The sequence below is a fragment of the Pempheris klunzingeri genome, chromosome 8 (assembly GCF_042242105.1).
Source record: "Pempheris klunzingeri isolate RE-2024b chromosome 8, fPemKlu1.hap1, whole genome shotgun sequence".
NCBI classification, from domain to species: domain Eukaryota; kingdom Metazoa; phylum Chordata; class Actinopteri; order Acropomatiformes; family Pempheridae; genus Pempheris; species Pempheris klunzingeri.
This window is the reverse complement of record NC_092019.1, coordinates 9,387,330-9,410,743: the sequence shown is the minus strand read 5'-3', so window position 1 is coordinate 9,410,743 and position 23,414 is coordinate 9,387,330. Positions and strand designations below refer to the sequence as shown.

General features: G+C 40.0%; 1 protein-coding gene across 2 annotated transcripts in view; it reads right to left on the bottom strand.

Moving 5' to 3' along the window:
* Window positions 1–260: 260 nt before the first annotated feature.
* The window catches only part of LOC139204990 (exostosin-1a-like), a 436,963-nt gene continuing 413,809 nt past the window's right edge, over window positions 261–23,414 (bottom strand). For both annotated transcript variants that reach the window (XM_070835044.1, XM_070835043.1), the window contains 10 exons: window positions 14,054–14,147; window positions 10,809–10,916; window positions 10,388–10,507; window positions 7,942–8,074; window positions 7,157–7,275; window positions 5,998–6,093; window positions 4,831–4,920; window positions 4,453–4,613; window positions 4,174–4,345; window positions 261–3,303 (listed from right to left, as the gene is read on the bottom strand). In XM_070835044.1, coding sequence (XP_070691145.1) covers window positions 3,118–3,303; window positions 4,174–4,345; window positions 4,453–4,613; window positions 4,831–4,920; window positions 5,998–6,093; window positions 7,157–7,275; window positions 7,942–8,074; window positions 10,388–10,507; window positions 10,809–10,916; window positions 14,054–14,147 — 1,279 coding nt within the window. In that variant the 3' untranslated portion in view covers window positions 261–3,117. The remainder of the gene's footprint in view (window positions 3,304–4,173; window positions 4,346–4,452; window positions 4,614–4,830; window positions 4,921–5,997; window positions 6,094–7,156; window positions 7,276–7,941; window positions 8,075–10,387; window positions 10,508–10,808; window positions 10,917–14,053; window positions 14,148–23,414) is intronic.

Below are 23,414 nucleotides of genomic sequence, written 5' to 3'. Positions count from 1 at the left end.
ACATTTGAAAGGATGACACATTATTGGTCAGATTAAAAATCACACAAAGACAATCATTTTATATCAAACGTTTTATTTATTGAGTTTTTTGTTTTGTTTTTATAAAATTCTTTTACAAAATTGTAATTTTTCCTCTATCTTTCCATCGTAATCTCTATAAAATTAGGTCTGCAGTTAGGGAAGAGAGTGAAGGAAGCAGGCAGAGATTCATTGGAGACAATCTTGTCTGATATATACTGTGTGTGTGGGAATTATGTGTGTTACATGTATTACTACACTTGTGACGGCCAAGAGGAGTTCTCTATTGGGCTGTCGCAAGTGTGGTAATACAAGGCAGTACGTGTACAAAAAAAAAAAAAAAAAAAGAAGTTCCTACAACAGAAAAGGCAGGAATGTCAGTATCAGATGTGTGGTTTTAAGTCTTAGTAGCATTCCAGTGTTTAACAAGATCATTTCGGGAGCCAGTATGTTTAGCTAGATATTGATAAAGAAAACAAAAAATAACCGACCATCAGACCTGTTTCTTGCACAAGGCAGTTGGGAAAAAAAATAATAATAGTATCTCCTCTGAAGGCACATCAATATATAACCCCCTGCCCTCTGAAACAACAACATACAGTGAGGAAGGAGAAGAGGAAAAAGATACGGAAAATGTCATCTTAAATATTGCACCAAGTCCATTTTTGAAATGTGATTCTGTTTATGACCATATTCATTTGTCTCGATAGCTATGTGTTTAAGTGGGCCTAATATGAGGATTGTTTATTTGCGGTCAAGCTGATAGCACATTCTTAGAAATGAAAAATACCATGCAGCACCTTTCTCTGCTGATCTCTGAGTCTCTCACACATACACTGTTTCTTTCCTTCCCCCCCCATCTCGTTCTCAAACATTCTGCCCCCTTATACAGACAGGAAATCTTTAATAAACCAAATAAATATGGGAGTGCATGGCATTCCTCATATCAGGTGAAAAAAATAGATAAAAACAAAATCATATGTGATCTATTGGCACATTTTGTGGTGAAGGGTACAGAACAGGGAAGCTTGCCAAGAGGACCATTTATCTTCCACTAAAATGAAGCTGAAAGGAGGTGTTGGGCCAAGTTGTCATTAGAGATCTATGGAAATGTTGCTGGCTTTACAGGGAAACACTTCACACTCAGATCAAATTTAGGTTGATGGTGCGCAGACATTTAAAAACACAGGCGCACAGCCTAGATTCATCAAATTACATTTTCAGTTAACCTTATATGACATATCAAGGCAGAACTAAAATGGAGTGACTGTAAATGGAGCTAAACACTGGTTTATCTCAATCAGCCAACTGGTCCATCTTTAAAAAGCCCAACTTCATGTTCCACTGACACTTGGCATTCAATGTTAAGACCAACATATAGAAACTGATCAAGATGCCATTTATGAGATATACGTACAGAACATTCTGTTTTTTGTTTTTTTTTAAACATTTCGCCTCGTGAATGTGGCCCTACAGCACTGAAAATCAATGAAATGAGTGGCTGCTGAAACCTGTGATACAAATTGGCATTCTGTAAAAGTACCATGCTGACCGTATATATGTACATGTATTAATGTGGAACAAATACCACAAATTAGAATAATTACTTAATAAAGCATATTTCCCCAAAGGTGCTAATTTCTTCACAAATTGCTTGGTGAGAATTCTTGTCAGTCTGGTCATATTTATTCATAACAAGTCTATTTAGTATGCTGCCAACTCTGATGGCATCAAGCACTTGGATGCTCCTAGATGAATGTAGTGGTAGTCCATGTTGAGTACGTGTCGGCCTGGGCTACTGCCAAACTTGTCACTGGACAAAATGAAATTGGGTCTGTGGCATGGAGATAATTACTGTGTATAAATATCTCTACCCAAAAAACTATTCACCAGTTTTCACAGTAGTTTGTGTTTCAGACAGACCACTGGTTGGCTCAATTGCCAAGTTCAGTTTCCCTTAACCAAGGCAATTCTTACCATCCTCCATTTTTCTCCAAGCCAGCCATATTCAAGTACCAATTCTAGCTTTGTCATACGAACCTTTATGAAGAGGACTTCTTGGTAAGATGAAAACAGAAAATTCCAGTTGTGTCTGCATTTCTCTTCAGATCCTGTGGATGTCTATCCCCACATGGTAAATTTAGTGAAATCTACCTAGTTGTTTTATCTGGGCAAAATGTTCACAATGGCACATGATAACAAATTTGCTTGTCAGTTGAATAAAAGTAAAATTTCATTATTTGTCAGAGAGGAAAACACGTGAATGCTGACCTGAAGAATTTTACAAAAAGATCCATTATCCCATCAATAATAAAGAAAAAAAATCACAAATCATGAAAAAACTAAACAAAACAGAAAGCAGCAACGTCAAGGTGCTCATTCTGCACCATGCCTTTTTCTCAGACTCCCAGATCCCAACGCCATTTTACATAAACTTGAGGCACTGTGAATATCAGATCAACCATCACAACTCAGCTCTGTTGTAGAGGGGATGTCGTTCCTCTCTTCACCCACCCTGCTACTGGTTTCAATTAAGACAATACAGAGAGAGTAATGCTGGCCATTCGTTCACTGTATAAAAAAAGTAGCTAAACACAATCCAAAATAGTGTTATCCTCTTCATAGTCATAATTAACAGCAGAAGCTTTCAGGAACCTGTGCAGAGTGTAAAGAGCTGAACAGTCTTTTTCAGTGGGCTGGAGCTGGGGGGTGGTTTGCCAACTGTTGGGACACTGAGGCAGCAAGTTACTATTTCCAACTCCATGACTTTGACTGCCTCAGTTCAAAGTCGATAGCTTTGTGTCCTTCAGTTGGTGGTAGTCATAGTGTACATAGTGGGACCTGTGTTCTCAGCTACCCCCCAGTACACATAAGAGAAGGGTAGGAAGGAGAAATGTAGGAGACACAATGGAGGAGACCAGTGCACGTGGTGTCCTCCACATCTTTTCTAGTTTTTATTCCTTTTATCAGCCTGTACCCAATCTCCTTTGCTTCTCCATTGATCCATCCATGCAATCATGGAAAGGCTCAGAGTTTGTCTACGCGTCCGCCCCCTCGCTCTATCTTTGCTGTGTCCAGAGAGCGGGGGGGTCTGGAGGGTTATAGTCTCTCGATGTCCCTGTACTTCTTCCGCAGTATTGACACCTGGTCTTTGAACAGGACTGGGTCCAGCCTCATCTGAGAATGGACCAGTGGCATGGTGCCAAACCAGCTGGCAAACTTGTTCATGCAGGTCTGACGCTGGGCAAAATGGTCCGGGTCAGCCCAGCGAGATGCCCGTGAGCTCTGGGGGTGGGAGGCGATGATGGGAGGGTAGGGGAGAGAAAGAGAGGGACCATTAAAAGGCAGTGCAAGGGAGAGAGCAACGAAAAAATGAATAATGCATCACAAATTACTCTGACCTTTCAGAGCCTATTGTAATTATTCATTACCTTTTTTATTGAAGCCCATATTACAAGAAAACAAATTCCAATTCAAATGTAAAATTGATTGATGTTCTACGTAAACAGCCAAATTATTTGGGTTTAATTGATGGGATGTGTCTAAAGGCCAACAGGTTCTGCAATAATCAGAAAAACGTGGGTCTCTGTTCAATACAGGGCATTACTGTGAATAATGAATGACTATGGGAGCTTCTACAGCTCAAAGTCTATGTATCTGGTATGTTTAAAGGACAAGCTGGCAGAATTTGTGAAAAGCAAAAAAAAAAAAAAAACACCTACAAAATGTGATCAGCAAAGTGTTTTTCTACTTAACGGAAAGAAATTACTTTGTGTTTTTCTGAATAGCTTCCTCACACAAATCTAGGTGTTAAATTGCTACTTATTTTCTGCATCTTTTACGTGTTTCACTCCACACATCAACAAATTAAAATGTCCCTTCTACAAGTGGAGACACTCAAACTACTTTGGTTTTCACTGTGCATAGGGACTACGACAGGTTTAAATATCAAGACTTCTAGTAATGCAACCATTGATTACCCCCTGAGAGTCGGGAAAGAGATGAATAACAAGAAGTGCATTACTTCTCTTTAGGGCCATCTATGAAGGTGATGATAATATGCTGGGTAAATCTACAACCCCACCACAGTGTCCGTTTTACCGTCGGGTCTATAATAAAATGAGCTTGTTTCACAAGATACATTTTCTGCCTCACCTGTCCCATCATGGTCTCTTTGTATTGTTTCTTCTGGGTGACCTTAATGGGTGGTAGTTTAGAAACCGAGGACACCAGAAAATTCATCAGAATGTCCTCGCAGTTTGACATTTGGTCGACCATTGTCTTCAGACTGGCTGGAAGGTAGGTGGTGTACAAGTAGTGGTAGTATCTAAGGGAGAACACGAGAGAGGGTGAATTGTGTTGGTTCTGAACTAAATGGGAAGAGAATTTTGATGGAGAGGTGTGAAATACAATAACGCAGTAGTGTGTCAGTACTTGTGATAGATGGCAGCCCCAGTCAGCACCATGGAGTAGTCATTGGTCCATTTGGAGGTGTAGCCCCACCGCTCCTTGTTGCTGTCCCAGAAGTGGCTGCGGGCAGGGTAACCAACAATGCGGTCGGGGAAACTCTGCCACACTGTGAAGGCAAAGTCCACCTGGACCAAGATCAGAGAGAAACAGAGGCAGAAAGAGAGAGGGGAGACATGAGGTCTAGAAACCAGGAACACATAATTCCAGGAAACTGCACTGAAAACAAACAGAAAAATAATAGTGACTGTAATTAGCAGTAATTACATACAGGAACTTTAACAGTATGTGCCCTTGATTAAAAATTGCAGTAAATGTTTGCTGTAGTTTTCTGTTTTTTTTCACCTCTGTGGTGGAGAGCACGGTGTCCTCATCCAGACTGAGGACAGCGTCAGTGGGAATAGTGTCGTAGGGCAGGAAACGACTGCTTATCACCTGGCATGATTCGCAAAACACAGACACACACGCAAAATGAGACCGTTTGCTAAAAAGCAAGTAAATAGTTGTACCATGCAGCTCAACAACAACAATCAGTGTATGAACAGGGCCCACATGAGCACAGGCGAGGTACATCTGCCTGACATGCAGCGCCAGCAGTTTTCCTCATGTCTTAACAGCAGCCAGCCAAATATGCAAGCTGACATAACACCAGTGACAGCAGAAATAAATCATTTCACTGATGAGATAAAAGCCCAGATAGAAATCTACAAGCAGTGGAGTGCAGTTCCTTCCCAGATGAGCCACGCAGCCTCTGCTTTTTGGCACGTATCTATGTAAGTAACTCAACAAGTTCTTATAAAGTGGTTTCCAGTTTTAGAAATATGTTCATGCTGCTCTAAATGCCAGTTATTACTTTTAAATACAGTGGAAGGGTTTCTATCCCTGACAGTGACAACTTTGTTAGCGACATCACCATTCACCCTACAGGGCCTAGGCTAACAAATACTTGAAAAAGGACGTTAACCAAATAGGACTGAGACCTGACTGACTAATGCTCTTTTACAATGTCCAATAATCAGTACAGTACAGTGAGAATGTGAGAAACTCTTTCTTATTCTCCTCATACAATATTGTGCTATTATTACTGAGTCATCCATTTTAAGGCATGGCAGTTGAGGGTTTAAATGTAGTAATGATGAAAGGTTTTTACTACATTATTTCCGAAATTGAGGCAAAAATATCAAATGCTATGAAAAGAAAAATGAAAAAATCTACAGTGACTGAACTGCCTTAAGTTAAAATGGACCGACATCTTGACATGACAGCATTTGATTCCTGTGCTTTTTTTGCACTGATCCCATGACTTGAAGAGTCCAAAACTCAATATCTGTTTTTAGCAGTTCGGAATCACACACTTTAACCGGTTTAACCACCCGTTCAGAAACTCTGGGGTGCTTGCAGTTTTACTTTTTACATACTGAATGGAATTGAATTGAATTGAACTTTGAGGGCTTCCAGCACCAACTATGAAATGGCTGTAGTAACATTTGAGAGAAATGTAAGGTTTTTTACCTTGCTTTCACCTTCTATAACAATAACAGGGACTGAGGTGGCAGGCCAGCGGTGCTTGGCAGGAAGAGGCTTGTCACAATTCCACAGAACCATCACCTGTACAAAGCGAAAATAGATTAAATTTAGTCATCATTCTGAATACAACATCTTTATATTCATCTGCACACCTATGTAAGGATACATAATGAGAAATATGTTAAAATAGAAGCCTATTAATGTTTGACAATCCTTGTCTGGCTTGTAATACATATACAGATCAAAAACCCACAATGAGGCAGTGTTTAAATTCCCATATTTTTATTTACTTCCTACCTATGCAGAGGACTTTTTCATGCTAGTGCAGATCTATTTTCAGAACTGTCACATGACCTACATTATGTGACGTACTGTATCACTGTAAGTGATAAAACAAAATGTGCTGTCGCCTTCTTACCAGCCTTATAGCTTTAAATCCAGGAAAACTGAATTCACATTTTTGGTGAACATGCAAAATGCCACAATAATGTAATGTACTGTAATAGCCATTGAAAAAAGAGAGGATTTACTACACACATGAAAACCACTCCTCCACAACACAACAGAGGCTGTGTATTCAAAAGGCTAACTGACATAAACCACCTTCACCATTTAATATCTTAAACAGCTTTTAATGTATGAATTCACTGAGAAATGGCAGTTATTATGTACAGCTTTCAGGCTTAAATGGTTCCGAAGGTGTCAGTTTTCTGTATTTCCTACAGTGTGCATTAGTATTACAATCATATCAAAAGAGAGGGGAGTGTCAGTGTGGATCTATTGTAGCAGGAAGGTTTGGAAATTATTTAACAGCCTCCCTCCATCTCCAGCATGAATAAAATATTTAAGTTCAAAAGCAGTTTTAAGCCAACACCAGCACTTCAGTGATGTGATAAACCTGAGAAGTGACACTGACATTGAGACAAACAGACCTTTATTTCTACCAGAGTAGCTTTGCTCACTCTGCTTTAAAACATGTTAAAACACAAAACTCTCAGTGGAGCTAAATTAGATCCATAACAGTTTAGTTCAGCAGAATATCTACTCACATTAGCATCAAGTAGTAATCACTGCGGATCAGGTCAATCTGGCCAAAACTGTTTGAGCTAAGTAATGTAGTGTAGGGTGCTGAGTCTTGAATTACCTGAGCACAGTACTGTGATTTGGCCACAGCCACAAGCAGCTTCATGACTGGCTGGGACTGAGACACTAGTGGGGTCACCACATGGATGATCGCTGTAAACTTGGGGTATGGCCTCACACCTGAAAACAGCAGGGACGTCATGATGTCAAAGGTAAGAAAATAAGTAATTCATAAGATTTCAAGCATCTGAAAGATCTTCTGAATCACATACAGTGTTGTAGTATTGTCATTTGAACATGGAACTACAGTAACCCTAACAGTTAAATGTTCTATAAATATCTTAAAAATGAAGTATTACCACCATAGCTCTTCACTACCACAATTTCTAAACTGAACTGCGCAAAGTAGCATTTCATTGATATGTAATGCCTCTTTGACAGCTCTGAACATCTCTTAGTTTGTGCTTGTTTACATCAAGCTGTGTTTACTTGGCATATAGTTTAACTAAGAAGGTCTAATTAGGCTTGTAAAGGAAAAAGTGCCAGTTAACCAAATCCCAATGTCAACAACAAGCTGCATATCTGTCCAATTAACCTAGCACAAATGCAACATGAAAACATGGCAGGTCTAATTGGTGAGCTTCTCTGTGACAAATCATGAATTAATAAAGATATACTGCTTAACTCATGGCAGCGTCACTGATTCACATGTCAGTTTACAAGTTTTCAACAGCTGCAACACACCAGCTGTTCTTGTGTTGTGTCATAAATGAGAATTCAGTTCATCAAGCCTTACGGCGTGCTATTGATGTGGGTCTTAGCATATAGCATGAATAATGGACTGACCCAGCTTAGCGTAGTAGAAGGGGAACTCTCCCAGGTGTGTGGAGTACTGAGGCATGGTGAAAAGACCTCCAGGCAGACTGTTCCACATGAGGTTACTCCTTGAGGTGTGCTGCTGTACCCGGTCCTGGATGATCTGTATAAATAGGGGAGAGGAGATCCAACCTCATGTAAATTCAGGTATATCATCAACATATCAAATCTCCACAACACTCCTTGTTGTTGTGACTCAAAGAAAACTAAGATTTCAGCAGGAAATTAGCCACAAGTTCAGCTCTCCCATGTCCAGTCAAATAAAGCAATAACTATGCCACTGGTATCTATTCTACTTTAGTCTGCATCTATAGTGCAGACTAAATTAACTTTCTAAAAAGCTGTAGACTAGAAATAGGTGGTCAGTTTGTTGTCAACAAATTCATATGATACTATTGAATTCTCATATTTTATTTCATAGCTTATTTTTGGTAGGGATGTATATTTTTCAAATTATCTCTCAATCTAAATGTATTCATGTCACAATTTACATCAGCTCAATATTCTATACATTGCATATATAAAATTTTAGATTTCTATCAGTTTATTGGATTGCAGCTGACTACTGAATTTAGAATACTACTAACAGTAACAAAATAAAGTGTCAATAGCCACATATACTCATCATTAGGAAAGAAACAGCTAAAAATACTTGATGTCAACAAATCTTCCTCAAAGCTGAACCATTTAAAAAAATAGGAAATATAGGAAACATATTCATCAAACACACCTTTTTGTGCTTTGATTTCATTTTGCTTTGATTTCATTTGGTAAAAAACACATAAATCAACTGAAATTGACAATTATGACTTCAATTCAATTACACAATTCTCTTAAAATCACTCTTGACCTCTCTGCATTTGTAAGAATTGGAGGAAACTACCGATGAAGGAAGCCTAAATTGTCTGTACTTCATAAGCCACTATCATTAACACGAGTGTTTTATGTTTTAAGTTATGCTGTTATGTTATGTTAATATAATCAGACAATAATGGAACAGCGACCTCAATGCAGTTAGTTTTTCAATATATAAGTTGGTTGACACCAGCAGGTTTATAACCTGAACCAAATTTACAAGTTTGTTTAGCCCAGTATCACGTACAGCCTTTACAGGCCTACAGCATCAACTTGATCCCACTCCAAAGCTTTAAGAAGACTCTTACACCGTGACAGGACACCTTAATAAAATATTAAGCGTTCTTGGGAGGAATGGGGTAGCCTCAAAGTGAAGTAAACCCTGTTTACCTCTTGCAGGATTACTGCGGTTACAAACAGATTCTTGAGGTGCAACTTTACCTTGTTAACAGTAAAATGTCTAGAATCCCTTACTAACAGAGTAAACTTGAACCCAAGATGCTGACCTCCTACCACTCTTGTACTATGGCATGTGCTGGAACAGAGTTAAGATACTGAGACTCTAAACAGATCGAAGATCAGCTTCTTGGGGCCGTAACTTTATCCTGCTGACAGAGAAATCCCAGCTCTGCCTTCCAGCTCCCTGACTTCCCACCTATAGGGACATGGACTCTGTAACACTATCTGGGGGCTGCGACTAATGGTGAAACTGCAGTCAGCAGTAACACTTTCGTGTAACACAACTGAAAATCAGCAGTACTTCTCCTCTGCATTAAACTACAAATATATATGCCCACTGCAAACAAAATTATACCAGCTGTAATGAAGAGGTCCATTGCTGATAGTGGCTGATAAATTTGAGGATGCACAAATGCATGACCTGAAATATAGTGAAAATAATCCTGCCTTAATTGCAGCCAGCGTTGCACATCCTGCCTGTTTCTGTCTCACTCCCTTATCCGTTTTCATTCCTCCCTGCTCTCATCGTTGCTTGTTTGTAATTGTAGCCCACGAGCGGTATGGTAGCCTGCTACTCAGAAGGAAGAATACAGATAAATGGACTCTGACACGAACAAACTACTGACATGATTGATGGCCAAGCCAGAGAGAGAAACAGCTTCAAAAACATGACAACAGTGTTTAACAATACAGATCATGCCGCTTGGTTTTCAATCTAGTCTGGAGCAGTTTCATTGTCAAGTCTGCAACTACATAGCCTGCACTTGTAAGCCTGTCAGTACAAAGCCAATGGGACGAACAGAAGTGAAACTGCTGTAGTAACATTTTCAAAGAAGTCAACAAATACTGACGAATACAAATTAATGACACTTTTTACTAGCAAGCAAATCCTGAACATTGGTACCAGCTTTTTCTCTCCACAGATTTTCTCCTTTTGAATGAAAACAAACATTTTACAACATTTATACTATAACATTAAAATTGCAATTAAACATATTACATGTGATCACAGTCCTTATACATGTGCATGTATAAATACCTGCACATACTGCATGTGCGTGCAGTTGCATTGTATGTATGAACATGAGTGTTGCATGTGTACCTCCAATGTAGTCAGTACTATCTTCTCCACAGAGTTGAAGTAAGCCTCCCATAGGAACTGGGTCTGCTGTCTCAAGGACAAGATCTTATCCTGGTGGATGGAACGCACTGTTGAGGGGATCTGAGACAGAAGAGAACACATTAGCATACTTGAATTAGCAAAATCCATAAACCACACTGGATACTGTCATTTAATCCACAAGTAAGGGTACACCACCTATAGAACAATTGCAAGATCACCCTCAACAAATCCACTGAGTGAGTCTCAGCTGTTGTTTGGGAGCTTTAGAAGATAGTGGTCCAAATTCACAAACCAGGACTGGGTGAAAGCTTAAGAAAATTTGTCTTTGCAGCAGTGGCTATTCCAAGAGACTAACACGCACATCTTTGATGACTCTGCACATGCTGAGTGACAAACATACCTGTAATAGCAGCCTTTCATCCCCAATCACAGCTGCCGTATTCCAGTCAATGATCTCTGAGAAGGGAAGCTCCCAGCCATTACTCAGCATCACTGGCACACAAGCTGCCTGTAAGAGTGACACACAACACCGCACACACATAAAATACAGTGTTACTTAATGAGATAAATGTTCCAAGTTTTGATTTCCACAGGCAATACAATAAAGACAGATTGGAGAGAAGAGAAAATGGAAAAATATTACTAAATGGCTTATGCTCCGCAAACCCATGCCATCACTGTACAAGGTTCATTTCCCAAGCAATCAAAATAGGCAATTTAACCAGAAGGGCCAACTCATCTTCCAACACAAAACTAATTAACTACAGAACTGCTGCAGTACCTTGACGACCAACTGTCCAAGTAACTAAGCATTGCAGCTTCATAAAATGATCATTATGTTTGGTAGAAAAGAAGATACACTTCAAAACATACTTGAACATAAAACCCTGTGTCTGAGAGATTGCACTAAATTGTGTATCCACGTTTGTGTGTCTGCAGACATGCGTGATGTCTCTGCTGTAGGTTTGTCAGTGTTTGTGTGTTTCTAAGAGTTGTATAGTACATGCAGCATCCTGCCTGCAGTGACTGGACCTATAATCTGTTAAGCGGGGTACCATTCACTGATTGGCCCTGGTCACTACACATGCACATGCCAGGGACAAACGCTCCTGTATCAGAGTGCTGCAGTGCTTGCCTAATCTCCTCGGTGTCATTAGCAAAGGCAGAAATCTGCTGAAACGCTGCAATGCTTTCCCTTCGTATCTGCTCTCACAGAGCAATCACCTAGAGACTCCTGTAGCTCAATCCTATCCCAACTCATCACATTACACACACACAGGGAGAGCAAACATTCATTAATAAAACTCACTGCTATGCACTCCCTATATTTTGCTAACACACAAGTAACAGAGGATCTCAATGTGACTCTGGCCCATTGCTTGTCATGGCACCTGCACTGCACAACCTGATCCTGCAGTTTTGCGCTCTACATCATCTTCCCAATCAGTCACCTTCCCAGCTCTACTTCAATCGCCTGAACATCTCCACTCTTGACAACCGCACAGCTTCCTATCTGGTCTGTCAATGTAACTAATACAGAACGCAACCCTGTCTTGACTTCAGCTTCCCCAAATTGTCCTTTGTCTGTCTGAATTCCTCATCTTCTGTGCTCCTGCATGAGGCTGTGGGTGGATAGACACTAATGCCTCCAGGCCATGGCCCAGCACCACACTCCAGCCAACCTCTGCATGCTGCCTCAACTGCAGCTTCACTGCTTTTTTTCTTTTCCTATGTCGACTTGGTCATCAGTCCACTGTCTCGCCTCGCCTCACTCCTGGTTCCCCAGTGGTGCAATTATCTTTTCAGTCAATAGAGAGTCACTGCCCATCTCCTACTGTAAACTCATAAGCCATCATTCTTTATCTATCTGCTCAAAAATCTCTTCCTTAACCATTTCTCTGATGTTTCTCTGTGGCGTAGTGCGTACAGTACTTCACAGAAACATAACTTTCTATTTTTGACATAAACATCAACTTTTTTTCCACTGTTACACTCATTATACAGGAAGTCCCTGGAGGACAGAAACTAAGCTAAATATCTAAAATCTACATTGTACACAGAGATAACAAATTATCATCCCATCTGTATTCACTAAAACACAAGAATACTGGATAAATTATCATACTATATTAGCACCCAGAGTATGTGAAAGCAAAATGGCACGTGCAAGGCTCTTTTTCACCAATGTTAACAGTCAGTGACTGAACACTCTTAAAATCTGTTTCCTGCAACTTTGCTGATGAGATGTCAAATTCAAAACACCAGTTATTGTATGCTCAGATACATTGTCTTTACCAAATAATGTACCTGTATAATGGCACATTTTACAGCATATCTAAGCTATATGTATAGTCAGTGTTTTTTTCAAAATCTAGAGAATCTAAAAATCTCCAAACTAATGTTTATTCAAGCTCGAATGCACTGTTCCCTCAATTTTTAATGACAAGCAGGTCTACTATTACTGGGAGTTCAGCTCATCCTGACATGCTGGCAGTAGACATTGTCATAAATAGCAAATACTCTCCCATGGTATAGTTAAATTGGTTATATTCAAATCCTTCAATTTTGAAAGATTGTTTTGTTATTTTTAATCAGTATCAATATATTAGAGGTCCTTTTGCCTCTAAAATAGAGCTTGCCTTGCACTTTCATTCTAGCCAATGGCTATTTAACAAACTGTTCACTGTTCTCACGGTGAAGGAAATTATTTTGACACAACTGCTTAAGGTGAAACTGTTCAAATTAATAAATGTAACTTTAACTACAACTATGGTCTGCGCCTAACGGTTTGTCACTCAAAGAAGCTTCAACATCTCTGAACACCGTAAGTGGTTAGTTCTTGTGAATAAGACAGTGAGTGAGATGGGTTCAGTACCATTGGGGATTTGGGACACTCAGTGAAGAATGTACCAGAATTAAAAAGAATGAGTGTAAAGATAAAGTAGAGGGTGGCTCGAAGTGGTGGGTGAAGATACTCAAAAAAAAGAATTGAAAAGAGGACAACAACATGAGAGAAAAGATGGAAGGGGCAGCAGTGAATACACTGAGTCAGAGGCAGCTGCATCAACACTGGCTGCACAATAACAAAATGAATGGCAGTGGGTGAGAGAGCTATTGGGAGTAACGCAGTACATCACTTTTTCCATTCTCAATCACTTTATTGTTCGGTAACCACAACTTCGGGGCTGACGCACAACAGGATTTCTTGAGCCAGTTCAACTTGTGTTTGGTCATTTTGTTTAGGTGCCAACCCAAGTAGCCAAAATGTACCTTATTTACTAGGCACCTTAGAAACCTGAAAACTGAAGCACTTTTGGCACAACAATCTGTGTGGATCAGCCTTTCATTGGGGTTCAATCTGACCCAAATCTTGCCATAATTCCTTCAAAATATTTGTGATATAGAACCAGTACAGACACAACAAAGGGGGGCTACAATGGCAAAGAAAGGGCATAAAACTGCATGAATTCTCATTCCAGTGAAGTCGTACCTGTAGTGTTACACATACTGCAAATACAAATTGTGTTTCCTTTTGATTTTTATTCTATTAGTTCATATACCATAGTGCACCTGCTGTGACTGATTCAACTTTACTGACTGATTCGTCGAGCACTAATGAGCAACATCTGTATGCATGTCACTGACCTGCAAAGCCTCTAAGAAGCGAAATGAACCCAGCCGTCGTCCTCGAGGTACCAGACAGAATGTGGAATTGTAGAGCATCTCTCTGTAGTCATACCTGTAGAATCACAGCAAACAAGAGAAAACATCAGGAACGAATTACTTCAATATACGACGCAACACAATTTGCACAATTTACCCCATATGTATGGGGTAGTAGCAGATGTCAGAACAGAAAAGTTGCCTCTTTTTTTTTTTTACAATGGAATACCTGAAAAGCACAAGGACTTTCAGGGAAAATCCCATGCTTTGATCTCGACTCTCTCTTCCCCTCTCCCCTCCCATCTTTAAACCCCTTGCCCTCTCACCTGCACATCTAGCCATCTCTCCTTTCTTCCTCGCTCCCTCCATCCAATCTAAGCCTCAGTCAGCACTTGCTTGGATTAAAGAGCTGCTTGGAATTCTTTCGGTGTCAATATTATATGTGTGCATGTGAGATCGTGCAAAAGAGTTGTGTTGCGTGCTTGTCATGCATTGGATTGGGTTTCATTAGATAGGACTAAAAGTGTGCACATTTTCCTTCCCAGTGTATGACTCGTAAACAAGCATTCCTGCAAACTTGTGCTTGTATTTGAAATAATTTATGACCACATTTGGATGACAATGCAAACAGATATAAAGGTGAATGATAATTTGAGTGCGCCTATTGTCTGTGCCTAGGGCTATTTTCCTTCCCTCTCCTTTATTGAAGGTCTGTATGCCTTTGGCTGTGCTGCATCTCTCTCCAAATGTACTGCTGAGTGTCACTGTTAAGGTAAATTCTTCTACCACTGCAGACCTGATGCCTCAACTGATCCAATCATCTCTACGGGTGACTGCACAGCCATGGCACATCAGTTTTATGTCATGTACAAGGGGTAAAGGCAGTAAACAGCAATATAGATGCAGTTCTCCCCCAGTACATTATAATGTAAAGTACAACACTTTTCATCACTATGCCTTATGGGTTTCAATCTGAACCACACTCTAAGATACATTAAATGTATCAAAAAAAAGATGCCCGATCAGTTCATACTTCTTTTTATCCATTCTAAACTTTGTTATTTACAGAGCAGTGAAGAGAAAGTTTTCTTCGTAATCCCATGATTTCCAGGGAAACTGCTTTTTGTCAAGTTAGAGGTGTAAGCAATTTATGTACAACCACACATCTCTGTAAGTAGACGTATTTTGTTTTCATCCATCAGAAGCCAATGTTTCTAAAATAAAACACTGCACACTATTCTTCACAGTTTGTGCTATTCTTCACAGATTTTGGTTGACCTCTAAGATAAGAAGTACCTCCTGTTCTTATGCTTTTTATGCCTAAACAGCACATGATGGGATTCTGCTCAGCGTCAACCATTAACCATTACAAACAAATGACCGGACACACAGTCTTGGTCTTGTTCCTACTGAACACCTACACTACAGTGGGAGTCACGCATAAGTGCAGTGCAAAATATCAACTGCAGAGTTATATATCGACTTTGATGATTATGTAATATCTATTCGGATAATCCCACTTTAAACTGCACATGCAATTTACAATTAACAACCACTACAGTGAGTTTAGAGAAGATTAACAACCACAAAAAGCATAAAAGCCACAGTTAAGCTTGATGCCATCTAAATACTCTATAATATACACAGGAATCCATTATCAAACCGGCACATTAGTAGGCTAAAGTAAATAATACTACAATCATCACAAATGCTGCTCTGATCTGTGTATCCAGAAACATCTCAAACAATCTGATTCATCATACCGACTCCATTACAATCATGACGGGCTATCATTAAGCATGGCAAACAAATAATCCAGACACAGGCACGTAATAAGTGACCATTTTCCACCCATATAAAAGCAAAAGTATAGGTCCATATCTGGGCCTGGCTGGGTGTAAATCCCCCATCAATCACATTTCCTGTCAGTGCGAACTCAGAAAAGACCAGATGTTCCTCTCCCTGCATACCTCCATTCTTCTCCTCTCTTCCAGATGGCTGCCTGTGGGGAGGAGCAGTCTCACAGTATGCTACCGCATGTCAGTGGAGACATCAAGGATGAGTGTTCAAAAATATCATCTTCATAAACCAGCTCATGTCTTGCTCTGTGTTTTCTGTTTTATTTTTTTTTATTGCAGATTTTTAAAGTTTACATGCACGTAGGTGTTCAACAGATTGGTCTCATAGGGGGAAGAAAAAAAAAATCTGGATAGATCTCAGTATTTCTCACAGCAACGTCAGTAACTAACTCTACATGTTATGAGGTAAATCCTGCCTCAAGATTTTCAGTGCTCCAACATGCAGATGGCTGCTGGCGAGCAGAGCAGTGTCATAACAGACTGGTCACTGGATAATCACACTGTTGAACTAATGGCACTACCCCATCATGATATAATGCAAACTACTACACTAAAATACAAGAAAAATATTGAGATTATCTAACAACAAGCTTTAAATGGCGCAGCACCATCATTGTCTACTTGTAGCATCATCAATGCACTTCAAAAATGAGATATTTTATGCACATTACAATGAATGTCATTTCACCATACAATGTAAAACAGTGTTGGCATTACACTAATTGGAAACTGATAGCGCAGGAATTCCCTGAGCATATCAAAGTCTGTTTAAATCTGTATTATCTTGATCATCCTAATGTTTAATTAACACATTTATACCAAGTAAATGTCAAACAGAACTGCAGAGCAACCCTACTGCACAAAGCTTTAGCCTGAGAGAATGCATGTGGTGGACACAGACATATTCACTGGGGATTTAACCTCAACCAACTGTTCAATCAGAGCGACCACACTGTTGACATTTCCCGGCCATCCAGTTGCTCTTGGTCAGAAACTACCATCTTTCTTTATGCACACATTTCGATACAGATTTTGTACGCGTTTGTAAGTGAGTGAGGCAGAAAGAGTCATGGAGACAAGTAAAAAAACAACTCCAAAGTCTTCTGTGTGTTTTACAGCGGTCTTTGCCTTTTTTTTTTTTTTTGTATAGTTTTCAGCTCTGGTGCTTTATGAAAATCACTCTCATATACTGTGTTGGCTGGATTCACTGACTGGAAGCAATGGGGAAAAAATGTAGTTGGTCCTGGATGTCTCTAGAGCAACTTAACTTAACTATAAGCTTGTTCCATGCACCCACTGTACATAAAGGGTCTAAAGCAGAGGGTCTAAAGCAGAGGCTGGCAGGGCCAGAGCACTGCCAGTTAGCATATATCAAATAATGAGATACATATTGGACATCTGAAGTGCATTATCGTAGTCCATTACAGGGTGAGGCACATACTCATACAACTGGAGTTACTTAGATCACACGTCAGATTTTTGGCACTTGTGAAATAAGGGCTTTGTTGACTTCAATACTTTGAGAGAAGACCACCATGACTCACTGTGGCTTATTTGCTATAACCTCAACATAGCTTCAACTGACAGAGAAAGTAGTGTGAGCAAATTCTCATTCAGATGCAAACAACTCTCTTCTTATACAAGGAGGAGAGATCAGTAAATAATATCTGAAATGTAATAATTCAGCATCTTCAACACCACAACTTTATAGAAACCTATGCATTCATGGATATAATTAAATGTAATTTATCAATATTATAGGAAAGTAGGACAGTATGATTCACAGAAAGAAAAAAGAATAACAGGAAGTAAGCTGGGTCAAGAAAAAAGATCAACCAGTCTCCTAGCAACAAGAATGGTGTGAAAAAGAAATGCATAGCTCACTCTGTCGAGTGCCGGAGGAGACTCAGAAGAACAGCCAAAGTGTTGTCTCCCATAATCTGTGCAAGTGACCACACACGTTTACAGCATAACAGCTCATAGAAAGGAACAAAATCAAAGGAGGCATTGCAAGCCAAAGTGCTGATGCGGCAAAAAATGGATTCATCTTCTTTAATTTATCCGTTTGCTTGTATCTTCGTCCACTGCACACCATGTCACAAAAAAAAGATTATTTTATTCTATGAATCTTGATTACATTGTGCATCATTTAGCTATGTCGCAGTATTTTCAAAATGATGCCCATGCCCAGCCAGATGCTCAGTGCCAACGGGACAAAAGTTGATGGTATTTTTGGCCGCTGGCTCACAGAGGGACTGCTCTATTCATGGGGAACAACATGATTTCTATGGCCCTGATGTTGCAAACCTCATCCTTTCATCTGCTTTTCGACATCATCTTGCAACACTTAGAACATCTTGTCCTGACCACTGGCATGCAAAATAAATTAAGAAATTAATGTAATAATAACAACACCACCAAACACAACAGTAACTTCTTCTTTTTTTTTTTTTTTTTTTTACACTTCAAATAAGATAAACCAAAAGAGAAAGTAAAAGAATGCCATTGTAATGTCACTTTATCATGATTCAAATGCTGCAGTAACATACTTTGACCAGGATGGCTTTATTTAATAATATATCTTGGTTGTTATTGTAATTCAATAAATTCAAGTCATACAGTAAGATGGAGTAATTAGTGGGAAAAGAGCATGTAAGTGAAGCCCTGTTGATCATCTTCAAAGATCAACCTCTTGGAAAACTCAGCTGTGGCCTGATTTGCCTTCATCTGTACCATGATGGACAAAATGCCACAGGGGTGCCTCAGTAGTTTAGCCGAGTTAAACATAATGCTTTCAAATTTAGGTCACCTGAATAATCAACAGACTTCATAGCTTGGATCCTTTAAAATACACTGCCTCCTGTTCACTGTGTAGCCATCACTCATCTTAGTCACAAAGAGAATCCTGAACTACCAAGAATTCCCCAAGATGAACTTTAGAGGGGAAAAAGAAGGCAGCTGTACGACTATCCCACTCTTCCACCTCTCTGCCATCCTGTACTGACTTCATATCTCATTTTCTGCTTCCTCTTTTTTGTCACAGTTGAGCCAAGTTGATGGGCCCTTGGCTGTTGCCAGGACTATGAGCCCATGCCAGAGGAATTTCAGCCTGAAAGGCCCCGAGTGAAAGTGATTGTCATTGGATGAGAAAGAGAAAGACGGAAAAATGGCAGCAGTTGACAACCGCATGCTGTATCCCAGCCCCACACAGCCAGAGCCACCCATGGCAAGAATGTCACTAACAACGCTAAACACACAAATAAAGCCTCATTTTGATCTCAACTCACATCAAAACGACTTCAGTATTTCACGACAGTGCCAGACCCTCGTAGACCCGGTTGCTTTGTTTCCCTTGACAAGACTGCACAGCGAGAGGTAGACATGTACAACACACAGTGACAGGCCCAAGGAGAGAAAACTTGTATGCTTTACTGCACACACAAAAACACCAACTCAAGATAAAAAACAAATACACTCTTTCTGAAAGACTTGCATCAGACTTCATACGTAAAAATAAACACACATACACTGTGTTTTCAGTCATGAGAGTAGTCATTACATGACCGTTCTGATCTCAACAAGGCAATCAAACAGCTGTTCATAATGTGGGGTTAATGAGCAGCCGTCATGCTCGTGTTACATGAGGTTAATTGGCCCTCAAGATTAATACCAGAAAGCGGGCTGGCCTCTGGTATAGAAAGAGTGTATCAAGCCTTTGTAGAAATTGATCCCTGAGGAATGTGGAAACGTTAGACGTTAGCAGTGGTTTTATTGCACTTGTAGGGATCTGGTACACCAATCCAATGTCTGATTCCTCCTACAGAATGTTTGATTTTTTTTTCTGCATGTGTGTGGGTTCAAATTACATTTTGAAACATATTCCAGCAACACAATGCAGTCAATACCTAAGAATTTGTAGAGATGAGTATTAGGATACACATTTTAATGGCCAAAACAACTGAAGAGTGTGACACTAACTTGCCTAAAGCTATGGAGCTTAAAATAGACCAGTGGCCCCAGGATAGGAGCATTAGAGATTGATGGCTAACACTATTATGAATGAGATTCACTGCACTATTTTGTACTTAATGGCATAGTTAATCTTCACTGTTTTACCTGCAGCAATGACAGATGAGTAACTTTTTTAAGCAATAGAGCTGGCCACAGTTTCCCTCGAGCAGGGATGGGACAGAACACTGGGACAAAAAAAAGCGATAGCTGCAGAGCTTCAGGTGAAATAAGAATTTAATTGAAAAAAAAACGACATACTGTTATACAAACCTTGACTGTGTCGTGACACCTGAAGGATGAATATATATAATTAGTCATTCTACTTTTTCCCTTCAACGTTTGCAATTTTTTCCAAGTGTAAATGGACATTGCCACAGTGAGTGGTGCACAGATGAAAACATTTTCTGGGCTGGAATATCCAGTAGTCATTACATAGCCTTCATTTCCAATGTCATCTGAAAGTAAAGGTCAAATAAAATCTCAACTTGCCAGTGAAGAATATCCTCCCCTAGTGAAATCTGAACCCCAGTGGACTACAAACTGGTTATTGATGATTTTTGGCTCATGAGAAAATGGAATTGCAGGAATAACTGCTTAATTTCTCTATTTGTGACAATGAGTGGCAATAAGTGGACTAATTGCACTAGAATTGCTGCAATTGTACACATACTGAACAGATGAAAGATCATGGTTGTTACACTTTATAGGAAAAGGACAATTTTCCAGCGGTGTAAGAACTAACATTGCCACTTAATGGGGTTTATGGAGCACTACCTGCTCCGCCCTGAGTCAATGGTGCAAAGATTATTTTGATACCAATATAGCCTCCAGAAACACAGAAAAGCCTTAACTCATTTCGTCACAGCACCTTTGGCTCACTCATCTTCCTCTGGTGAATGAGTTCAAAGACAGCTTTATTAAACATTTACAGACACACATAAGGTGGTCTCAAGCTCTACCACCGTTCTACATGACCCCAGGTTAATTCACCTAATTACTATGCTTTGAATCTTCTATCACCCTTCTTGTTCTTGTTCCCCTTTGCTGCCTCCACCCATCATAAGCCCTCTATTACCCAGAGAACCAAAAAGCAAAAACCTTTAATCTCTACGAACCTTTTCCTTTAAAATGGAGTCACACACACCCTAGAGTTAGTTCCAATAAGCTCAACAGACACTGACCAAAACACACAGATTTATTAACATCAATCCAGAAAATGTTTGAGCCATAAAAGAGCTGTTGAGTTTCACAAGAGGACTTTGGAGGAAGCTTTCCCCACATCTCCAATCATCCATCCAGCCATCAGCTTGATGGGGCTGATGAGAGCGGTGCTTTGAAGTGCTCTCCAGACACTAAAAACCAGAACAGGAGAGTCTTGGAGATAATGAAATGACTGTTGTTAATGGATCAGCCATTAGCGCTGGAATGTCAGGGCTGACTTGTAAAGTCAGGCAACATAAAGATGTCATATCAGGCAGTTGGGGTCAAATTATTTGACTGCTGCAACCAGGGAGCAATGTGCCCTCTTTTGGTAAGAGCTGAGAATGATTGTGAGTATAAATTTACTTGGAACATATCCTGTGCTTCAAAAACAGGACATTAGGCCTGAATTATATGGTGTAGCCCTTAATGCATTTATGGCCTGCCCTTAGGAAAAAGAGGAATCGTCAAGAGGCTCACTTTGGGCCTTAGGCTGGCAAACTTACAGATCTCCTTGCCCAGCTATCAACCAGCAACATGGCTCTGGTAAATCACTTACTGAATGAATGAATACATGAATGAATATACAAATTACACAAGTCTCTGAATGTCCACTAAGTGTGCCTCATTCTGAACAAAGGTGGAAGTTGAGAAGATTAATCTTGAAGGAATGCTGACAAACAGCCAGTAACTGACTTCTGTTGCAGCTAGGCTGTTCTGCACGGGAGATAAGTCCAAGTCAGGAATGTTTGTGTTCCTGGGCCAAGCAGGGAGGATGGAGAAAGAGATAGGAGGATGTGAGAAAGCAGAGATGAAGAGGAGAGGGGGATTGAATGACACAGCGGTGGAGGGTGAAGCAGAGGGAAACAGGAAAGGAGAGAGTGATGAATGGATGGGAACTGGAGGTGGGGGGTGTAGGGAAACAGGAGAATAACAGAGGCAGAGAAGACTGAAACAAAGGAGAGAGCAGAATCAGATGGAAAGGCAATCAACTCAGGTGAGGAACAAAAAGTGAATGAAATAAAATGATTGGTTATGAGTTGCAAGTATCTGTGTGAGTTCTGTGACTGCATCTGTATGTGGACAGCTTTTCCAAACATCAGTTGTTTTTTTGTTTTTTTTACCAGAGTGAAAAACCCTGTCAGCTCACAGACAGCCTCCTTCCTTTAATGGCAAAGCAACCATGACATAGCCATGACAGAGAGAAGGGGGCTATGTAATATCTCTCTTACTTAAGAATATGGGGTGTTATCAACTGAATTTGCTATCTATGCACCATCAAATGGACTTTTGGGCTGTGTCTGATTTGATCCAATCCATCATGCCAAGAGAGGGATTTAGATAAAGCCTGACTGCTGAGGCTAGGATCTGCCTGGACTGGGAAGTTGGTTTTGAAACATTTTGTGTTTGTGCGTGGATGTTATTTGGGACAATATCGGAGTGGTAATATGTCAGCTGAACTGCAGAACCATGTGCACGAAAGTGAGCATGTGTGACTCTGCACAGGTTTTTAGAACATGTCAGGGGATGGGGCTTTATGCACATGTTGCAGAAGAGAGAACAGGGTAGAGAGTGAGTAGTTGGAAGAAAAGAAAAAAAATGAGAGTTAATGTTGTTTACATGTGCTGGCTGATGACATCTCAATGACTCTTTGCACTTTTGAACCAGAAGTGCAAGTCCATGTGACATTTATGACCAAGGACACAGCCAGGGATAATGCAAAAGCCGAATATCCAAAGGAGGTCAGTGGAGGTGATAGCACTGCCAAGCCAGCTTGGATTATTTTAACTGTCCCTACCAAATGTCACACAAAGCTGTCAAGCAAGTCAAAACTCAATTTTTATTCCAAAGTTTTTTTTTTATTCAAACACACTTCCACTTACCTTCATTGTATTGGGGAAGAGGCAGAAATCATGTGACAAATAGCTAAAAATGTAAACAACTAAAATGAAAATGAATGGATAAATACCACTTGAGGTTAAAGAGGAACTGTGTCACTTTGTAATTTGGGTGAACTAACCTTTTAAAAACACATGAAAAAGAAAGAAAATTTAGTTGATCCAACTTGCCGATGTTAACCAGCCTAAAATGCAATGGGAAAAGAATGGTTTTAAGTGCAAAGTCAGAGTGAAGTAATGAGAGCAGCTGCTTCATTCTGCTGCTGAGAGAGTAAATTAGTGTCTCGCCAAGTCGAGCCGCCAAAAACTAAGTGTAAACACAGTCTTTTAGCTCTCAAGAGGGAAAAGATGATTACCTCACAATTATGAGACCAC